The 9960-nt window shown below is 34.5% G+C and overlaps 1 protein-coding gene across 2 annotated transcripts in view; it reads right to left on the bottom strand.

Moving 5' to 3' along the window:
- The window catches only part of ANKRD12 (ankyrin repeat domain 12), a 141154-nt gene that overhangs the window by 57309 nt on the left and 73885 nt on the right, over positions 1-9960 (bottom strand). For both annotated transcript variants that reach the window (XM_011936602.1, XM_011936601.1), the window contains 2 exons: positions 6038-6180; positions 809-956 (listed from right to left, as the gene is read on the bottom strand). In XM_011936602.1, coding sequence (XP_011791992.1) covers positions 809-956; positions 6038-6180 — 291 coding nt within the window. The remainder of the gene's footprint in view (positions 1-808; positions 957-6037; positions 6181-9960) is intronic.

The raw sequence follows: 9960 nt of genomic DNA, 5'->3' as shown, positions 1-9960 counted from the left end.
TTTTCCATGTGAAAGATAATTTAACTGTATTACATGAAAATAAAGGGTAGAACTTTCTGCCTCAAAACTATAAATGATCCACTGCCTTCTGGCAATGGCTGACATTAAATGAGTAAAGTATGGTTTTTACTCCTTCATGTGTAATATAAAAGTAACATTACCTAATTATTTATAGGAATTATTTAAGACTTTATGAGGAAACAGCCATTTGTAAGACTGATGAAAAACTCTTTTACATTGAATTTTGCCTGAAATATGGTAAACCACTTCTATATAAAGACGACTTTCAACACAGTAAAGCTTTTTTTGTTATCTTCAAAAAAAAGAATTGTGTTTAAAAAAAAATTGTCCTTCCCCGCAACAATGATCAGAATTCAACCATCTAAATCACAAAAGTAAAACCACAGAGATGACTCGTTAACACCAGGACACCAGAAAAAGACATGAAGTGTTTGGTTAGTAGCTCTGTAATTTATAACAGAATGAAAAGAAGTCAGAGTAGCAGTGGTGGTAGCTATGCATGGGGAGAGGTTCTGCAGCAGGCTTAAAAATAATAATGAATATTTCAGCAATTTATAGAAAACAGAAATGGGGCAATGGCATTATGACTCCATTCACACAGGGTATATGTAGTAAACACCTAGGTTACTAACTTCATCATTCTTAGCTAGTTAGCTAAGCATGATTCTAGCTGACCAGCAATATTCTAAGGTTTTGCAAACATTTTGTATATTATAAATGAATCCAGAATGTTCTATCAAATATCATGTCAAACGAACGAGATGAATGTAGATTATCTGAAACAAACCTGTGTAACTTTCATCATCATCAGATAAAGGCACCTCTCTCTTTAGTAGCAACTCCAACTCCTCTGTTTCTGCTACATCCACTGGACGCTCCCCATGTTTATTAGCTTGAAATGGATTTCCACCATGACGAAGTAACAGCTTTACTATCTGCAACAATAAAAAGCAAGACGACTTAGTCCCTTCACAGATTGTATCACTGCACCCATTCTCTTGATAATACTCATAGTATCCTTCTGAGTGTTATCTCATTTACTCTGAATCCATCCCTCACCATCTACTCTGAATTGTTATTCTCTTCAAGATCCATTTTCACTGACACTCCCCTATCTGATGACCTCAACTACTACAAAAAAATTTCCTCCTTAAAATTTAAACTGGGTTACTTTAGCAATTAATCTCATCATTTTTTCATCCTGTTCCATCATAAAGTCAAATATTTATTGAGACCCTATAATAACTACACTTCCGAGTTCTGCTAATAAACCAATGAACAAAAATAACAAGTTCCCTGGCCTCTTGAAATGTGTATCCTAGAAAAAGTTTCAAAGAAGTATTTCCCTTCTGCTTTAGGCTAATATCACTGTCAATGCTCTTAATCTTACTCTATTTCCCATAGCCCAGGAACTGTAAGTATCACAGACTCCAAAGCTTAAACTTCAAGATCCTTCACTTTCATGGGTCCTTACAGAAGGATGCTGTATCTAATTTTGTAGTCATCACTTTGAAAGGCCCTCTCTCCTTCTCTAACAAATTACATAAGCTTCAAGTTCCACATAACCAGGATCTGCCCTGTTCGTTATTATTTGTTTTTTCTTCATATCCTCTTCCTTTCATAGTTTTAACCTCTTTTTGGTTGGCTCCTTTTTAGAAGCCCATCTTTCCACAGTTCGTATTTCTTGCACCTTAAAAAAATAATGGCATTAAAGAAATGAAACATGAACAAAACAAGGAAACTTTGTTGAAACCTATATCCTCTTCCCCTAGCTAACCTTTCTTCTTCACTGTCAATCTCCTGAAAAGACATCTGCCCTTGCAGCTGTTACTTATTGGCCCTTCACTCTTTCACTACAACTCTGCTGCCATCAATCTTATGGAATGGCTCTTTTAAGACCTGAAAAGATCTAAACCAATGATGGTTTCCCTATGATGCTGTCCTTGATATACTTTCTCACGTTCTAATATATATATATCATCTCTTTGGAGAACTTATCCACTCTGAATGTGATGACAATTATGAGATCCACCCATTCATGCTCTTGTCTGTTTTCTCTCTCAGCCCTCTTGAGCTCCAAACCCAAACATTCAAATATTCACTGGATACAGCCAACTGATTGTATGTGTATTTTAATACAAAAGCATAAAACCAACAGGACCTGAATGGAATTCACTAAACTTGTACTATTATCTTTTATCTACTTCCATTCTCAATAACTGCCACCAAAATTTACCCAGTCACTGAAGCCTTGAAGCCAGAATTTGGGAGTCTACATCAAAGAGGTAACCCGGGGTTATTGATTCTGCCTCCTTACCATCTCTTCTTGTTTTGATATTTGGTGTATTTCCATTAACACTGGTGTGTTCTATCATACACATAAAATCAAGTCTCTGTTCTATCATACATAAACCCATACTGCAATTCATACATAAACCCATACTGCAATTCATACATAAACCCATACTGCAATTCATACATAAACCCACACTACAATTCATACATAAGCCCACACTACAATTCATACATAAACCCATACTACAATTCATACATAAACCCATACAATTCATTAACACATTTCTCCCCTTGGACTATAAGCTTCATATAAAATCAAGTCTCTGTTCATCTCTGCATTCCGAGGACGTAACTATGGTGTTTTCTGGTACTTAGAAAATATATCACACCTTTAAAAATACTTAAATGAGTAACATGAAAGAGATGAATATTAACCGCATTTACCATCAAAAGAACAATTTAAAACAAGATGCTGCAATCAGAAATTTGTAACGAATTAAGAATGATTCACAATGAATAAAGAAAAAAATTTTTCTAGATTACTGCAGAAAATGTGAAATGTAATAATGTGTAGAGAAAACAAATTACTCATACCAACTGTTAACTGTTTAATTTTTATCAAATTACACATGCTTATGATTTCAAAAGATCAACTAGGTTTCCAGATCTGCTGGTGAAGAACAATTGTCCCTGAATCTCCATATTCCAGTCATCCACCAGGGTGAGAGAGGTGCAATTACTGGGCTGTGTAAGATTGGGGCGAGGATGTGAGAGCTAAAAAAAAACCTTTATCTAATAGCTGTTTCCAGTCATATCTTAGGAAGCACTTCCAGAGGTCATTGGTGCTACCAATTCCTAAGCTTTTTTTTTTTCTTTCTAGGATTCTGTGTTGTAATGGCTTTGGTTTCAATTTTCTTGACTCTTTTAAATCAGAGGTGGGCAAATTATGACCTACAGGCCAATCTGGTCTGCCAATTAAGAACAGTTTTTTTATTTTTAAAGGACTGCTGAAGGAGAAGAGTTGAAGGAGAGGGACGAGGTGAAGGAGGGAGTATGTGGCCTGCAAAGCCTAAAATATTTACTACTTGGCCCTTTATTGAAAAAAATTGTCATATCCTGTTCTACATCAGTAACTGCTCATTTCTCCAATTTCCATCTTCCAAAATATTTGTTTCTTCTGTTCTTTGCACTTGTGGGTCTACGTCCTTTGAAACTTCCCCTTACTGTCATTTTAGGGATTTGAGAAAGTAACTGAAAAAAAAATCTTCTAGTCATTATAAATAATACTGCAGTGGATATCTTTATGAGTTGAAATTTTTTCAATTTTAGGCTGATTTCCTTAGACTACAGCCCTAGATTGAGAAAACAGAATGAAGAATTTTGATATTGCTGAAAACTTTCTATCCCCAACAGAAATACATCAATAAATACTTATTACATGACTATGAAGAATCACGTACAGCTGGTTCATTCATGTTACAAACACCCTAAATCAAATAATCGAGATTTTACATATCATCCTTAAATGCAAGTAATTGTTCTTAAAGTTGCTTAAAACATAACAGTCAACAATTAGAAGTAGGTAAAAATGATGACAAAAGAAGATAGGTATCTAAAATAGAACTAGAAATAAGGCTAGTATTAAAATGTGTATTATGGTGAGGTGTGGTGGCTGACACCCATAATCCCAACACTTTGGGAGCCTGAGGCAGGAGGATCGCTTGAGCTCATGAGTTCAAGACCAGCCTGAACAACATTGGGTCTCCACAAAAAAAATTTAAAAATTAACCTAGCATGGTGGTGCATGCCTGTACTCCAGCTACTTGGGAAGCTAAAGCAGGAGGATCACTTGAGCCCAGGAGGTTGAGGCTGCAGTAATCTGTGACTGCACCACTACACTCTAGTGTGGGTGACACAGCAAGATGCTGTCTCAAAAAAAAAACAAGAAGAGTTTTAGGAATTACTACACATTTACAGACAAGTCAAAAATTAGGTTCTTAGTAAGCTATGTCAATCCTCTCTATAATAATTTAGACCTGGCTACAGAACTGTTTTATTTCTGCTTTTCCCATCTTAAAAACGCTTTATGGATGGCTGAAGTTGTCATGACTACTACTGAAAGAAAGAAATCTAATTATTTGGGAGCGGCTCAGAAATACACATTATGGATATACAGAAATGAATTTTTCATGACTCTCATTCTTCCTCCTAAGGCACAAGTAAAAGGAACAAGGAGAAAATAGCTCTCAATAGCTCTTGAATGGTGACTCCTACTATCTTAGGCATGTTGGCAGGAGGAAAAGCAAAGGTCTCTTCCCTCTGGGAAGAGACTGGAAATAGTGTGAGTCCTTGTAAGTACATGAGCTCAAAAGGTCAGCTTCTGGAAACACTCTGTAGCTATGTGCATATTTAGAAACTTGTGTTCACAGAAACCACGTCTTAGTCACAGGCACAATTCTTTAAAATTACACTTAGAAATCGGGAAACCTTTATTATCATATTCAAAGGAAAACCATTCATTCCTGGTAAACTATCAATAATATTTTTTAAAAGGGCAATATTTAAAATATCAAAGCCAGAAAATAAGTCAGTTTCCAATAAATTCAGAGGAAAGGGCAACGTACCCTCCATGTTGTCGGGCCTGATGGATTTGTCATTCTGCCTATCCTCCGTTACCCATTCATCTACCTATCCATCTGTCTACAAGTGCATCCATGATGGATTTTACTGAACATTTCTAGGTGACAAGCAGTTCCAGAGTAAATAACAGAAAACAACACAAAATGCCAGCATGCACAGTAGCATTTGCAGTCTAGTGCCAGAAACATGACTCTAGACAAGAATACCACTAAAAAATAAGGTAGTAAATGCTATGACATACATTTGTACAAATCGCCAAAGGAACACAGAGAAAAGAGTATAGACCACTGGTAAGCAACAATCAGTTTAGAAAAATTATTTATAGGCTACATTTTTCTTCATTCAAAATAAGAGTTCTTTACTAAGAAACATCGAAAAATGCCTTATAAAAATGTAATTGAGAAAAATAGCATTTTTAATTTCTGAATTTTAGATGTATTTGACTGCACCCATAAAGGCAGCTTTTTAATCTTTTACCCCCTGATATTTCTAGACCATCTTAAATTTCAATGTGCATTTACATGTAGTGTCTTTTTTCTCCTTCGAAGTATCAATTTTAGACAGGTATTATTCATCATATAATTTAAAGACGAGGAAACAGAAGTTCCAAGGAGAGAAGTAACCTGCTCAAGATTACACAGTTAGTAAACTGGCCAGGCCAGAACTGCACTTATATCTATCTTTACTCCAAATTCTATTTTTGTCTCAACTAAAGTAAAATGCCTTTCAAAAGATAGGCAATTCAACACTGTACAATTTTTACTATATATAATACAGTAAAATAAAGTATATATACACTTTAATACATCCAATTGTCTTATAAAAGAATGCCTTGAAATACAAGTTTTGCCAAATTATTTAATCAACTGTCAAATTAAATGGGTTTTATGCAAAGAAAATGCTAAATCTAAACTATGAACTAATAGAAAGTAGAAAAAAGGGAAAACAAAATATAGATGAATTGATCAAGCAATGAGTGGAATATGACATGGATCACATGACTAAGAAGTAAATGAAATTACTTTGGGTTGAATTTATATTTTGAAAATGTGTATTATTGATTTTTTTCTATCATACTTACATCTCTGTGCCCACTACTAGCAGAATCGTGGAGTGGAGTGTCATCATCTAATCCTTGTGTGTTAACATCTGCTCCAGCTGCTATAAGTATCTTAGCAACATCATAATATCCAACATTGCAAGCTTCATGCAGTGGTGTCCAACCTAAAGTTAGATTATTAATTTAACATGATTCACTTGCATTACTTCAAAATAAATGCTTTTCATATACATACCTATGCATGACATATCAATTCTAAAATTGCACATCGTGCAAAAGAAAAAAGAAGTGATAAAGAAGCTACTAAAAATAAATATCTAAGAACAACACCAATTTACCGAAGGTTCATTCAAGATAGTATTACAGTTGACCCTTGAACAAGGTGAAGGTTAGGGTTGTTAACCCCCATGCAGTCAAAAATCCACATATAACGTTTGACTCCCCCAAATTTAACTACTAATAACTGACTGTTAATTGGAAGCCTTACCAGTAACATGAACAGTTTGACTAACACATACTTTGTATATATATTAAATATTGTACTGTTACAATAAAGCAAGAGAAAAATTGTTATTTAACAAAATCGTAAGAAAAATCTATTATTAAGTAGAAGTATATCATCAAAAAGGTCATCTTCATCATCTTCACGGTGAGTAGGCTGAGGAGAAGGGAGAAGAGGGGTTGGTCTTGCTGTCTCATAGGTGGCAGAGGGAGAAGAGATAAAAGTAAAGGTGGGAGAGGCAGGCACGTTTGGTGTAACTTTACAAAAATACACTGTAATTTGTGTCTGACGTTTTTGCTTTTTCATTTCTCTAAAAATGTTTTAACACAGTACCACCGTCCTTCTTCCACTGTTTGCTTCAGTTTCAGTGCCTGGATCATACAAGCACTCATGTTTAAAAAAAAAAAAAAGTCAAAGCAACCTTAAATTATTGGAAACCTCTAAGGTCAATCTGTTTACTGGTATGGCTTCTTCTGTCTTCTTCCTCATCACCTGAAACTGGTTTGGAAGCACTCAGATCCATCAAGTCACCTATTAATACCTCTGATGTGGTATCTACTAGCTCCTCAATTTCTCCAAGATCCATATTTTGAAACTTCACCCCCTACCTTCTTTGCCATATCCACAATCTCTTTCATGATTTCCTTGACCGGTTCTGTGGTAAATCCTGCAATGTCATGTTCAACACCTTGACACAGTTTTCTCCAGGAGGAGAGAGCTTTCACAGCTTTTTCTTTAACAATGATGGCTTCAAGGGTGTAATCCCTTCCAGACTTTCATGATATTCCATCGGAGTTCTCTTCTACAGCGTTGTGTAATGAGCCTTAAAGTGCCTTATGACCCTCTAATTAGAGGCTGGTTTAGAAACACTGTGTTTGTACCCCACTTCAATGCCTTTGGTGTTGAATTCATAGGGTTCTGGGAGGCCAGAGGACACTAAAAGACAGCCTCCTTCCCGGCAAAGTACTTCCTGACTTCGGGAAGAAATTAATGCCATCAGTCCAGAAAAGAGTTCTCATTGTCCAGGCCTTCTTGTTATATAACCAAAAGACTGGCAACTGGGTTTATCTTTTCCCTTCAGGGGGCAGTCCTGACCATAAACTCAGCTGTATTTACATAAAACAGGAGAGTTAGCTAATCCCTTCCTGTCCTAAATCTTGGTGCTTGCTTCTCTTCCTAACAAATGTCCTTTGTGGATTTTTCTTTTTCCCAGAATAAAGTACTTTTGTCCACATTAAAAAACTGTTCAGGCAGATATCCTTTCTCCTCACTGATTTTAATGGTATCTGGGAATTCATCTGCTGCTTATCAATGGACAGAAGCCACTTCGCCTGTTATCTGGGCATTTTTTTTAAAACTAAACCTTGCTCTAAAATTATTAAACCATCCTTTGCTGATGTTAAATTCCCCAGCTTTAGATCCTTCACCTTCCTTAAAATTGTTGTATAATTACTTCACGTTTTCTTCAATCTAATCTATAGGTACACCTTTTTTTTTTTTTTTTTTTAGCAATCTTGCATCCACATAAAAGCTGCATGAGACAAAATAATGTTTTACAAAAAAGTACAAAGTTTTCAAACCCACTAACACAGATGCAGCAATAGCTTCACAAATTTCCTTTCCTTTTTCCCACTGGTCCTTATGCTGGATTCATTTATCTTCAAATGGCAGGTAACCACAGCTGTAGACCTCAATTTATAGTACATTATCAAGCAATTCAATTTTTTCTTTTAATGTCTTAACTTTTCTGTTTCTTAGGAGCACTTCTGGTATCACTAGGAGTACTTAAAATGGGTCCCCTGGTGTTATTCAAGGCTTACAGTATTCTACGAAACACGATGAAAAATATGCAAGAATCAGATGTTTCACTGTGGCATGCAACTTACTAGAGAGATGAACTGCTTATGTGGAGATGATTTGTGTCAGTCACATGGTATTTTAAGCAGATAGTCCCAATATTTGAGCTCAACACAATGGCAACAGGAGGTAGCTATGCAATTATTACAGGAGTACAATATGTACTATGGTAAATTTTATGCAGTTATGATTTAATACTGTATCTTTATGTTACTTACATTTCTCCTGACTCTGAATGGTGCTATGTATAGCCTATGTTTGTATGCATATGTTTTAACTTTTTAGAACAGATTTGTTTATATTTTATGGTAGTAAGTGATAGAATAGTATCTAGGTATCTTTTATGCACTTATAATGCATTTACTTTTTTCCTATTTTCAATATTTCTAGGCTATGCAGTTCATCTGAGTTTTTCCAAATTGTTCCAAATCTCAAAAAAATTTTCCAATATAATTACCGAAAAAAATCCACATATAAGTAGACCTACACAGTTCAAGGGTCAACAGTATTTCCACTGTGCTAAATTATCTGACAAAAGTATTAAATATTTAAGCTTCCAATAAATATAAGCTTGATATATTTTAAATAATTTAAACTATGAAAAAGAATATTAAAGGGGTGAAATATTAATAAGCTTGATTAGTGTCTTTCAGTAAACAAAAATCCTAATATCTTAAGGGCTTTATTCTGTTGATACAATGTTTTCTGGACTTAATACTTATTTTAACTAAAATAACCTTAATTACTTTTGTAATTAAAAAGTTACATGTTCACAAAATAAATATTAGATAAAAATACAAAGAAAATAAAACTGTCCATAATCTCACCACCCAGATATAATTTGAAGAATCCAACATAGTATCTACTAGCTCTCCCACATATGTATAAAACTTAGGTGAGTAACAACCTGCTTCCTCTACTTACTAAAGTGAAAATAATTACCTATGTCATTATACTTTCCTACAACATAGTATTGTACTAATCAAATATACCATAATTACCTTCAACGAGTTCCTATTACTAAGGGTACAGATTGTTGCTAGTTTTTAATTAGAAACAATGCTGTGACAAGTATCATTACAACTAAACCTTCATGTTCATCCATGATTAACTATTTAAAATAAATCCTTGGAAGTGGAATTGTCAGATGAAAGAAATATTTTTTAGATTTCTGATAAACAATGTCAAGTTTTCCTCTAGAATAAATGCCATGCATTTTAAGTCTCATTATTTAAGGTAGATACCGTATATCACACCATTCCCCACTCACACCAAATAAAGACCTAAATTCCAGGTGTATTATAATAGGGCTACATGTAAAAACAAAACAGAAACAAAATTTGAAAAAACAGAAAATACAGGAATAGTTTTATGATACAGAGGAAGAGAAGGCCTTCTTAAATAAAATACCAAACCAAGAACCCAAAGTTCAATTGATCTGATACATAAAAGATGAAAACTTTAGTACAATAAACACTGTAATGAGAGTGAGTGTATTCAATCTAAGCCACAGACTGTGAAAATCTTTACATATTTGATGGAGAAAATCTAGACTAAATAAAGGCTTTTTTTTTTTTTTTTGAGA

Source organism: Colobus angolensis, unplaced genomic scaffold, assembly GCF_000951035.1.
Source record: "Colobus angolensis palliatus isolate OR3802 unplaced genomic scaffold, Cang.pa_1.0 Scaffold155, whole genome shotgun sequence".
NCBI lineage: Eukaryota > Metazoa > Chordata > Mammalia > Primates > Cercopithecidae > Colobus > Colobus angolensis.
The sequence above is the reverse complement of the archived record's forward strand: the minus strand, read 5'-3'. Positions and strand labels throughout refer to the sequence as shown.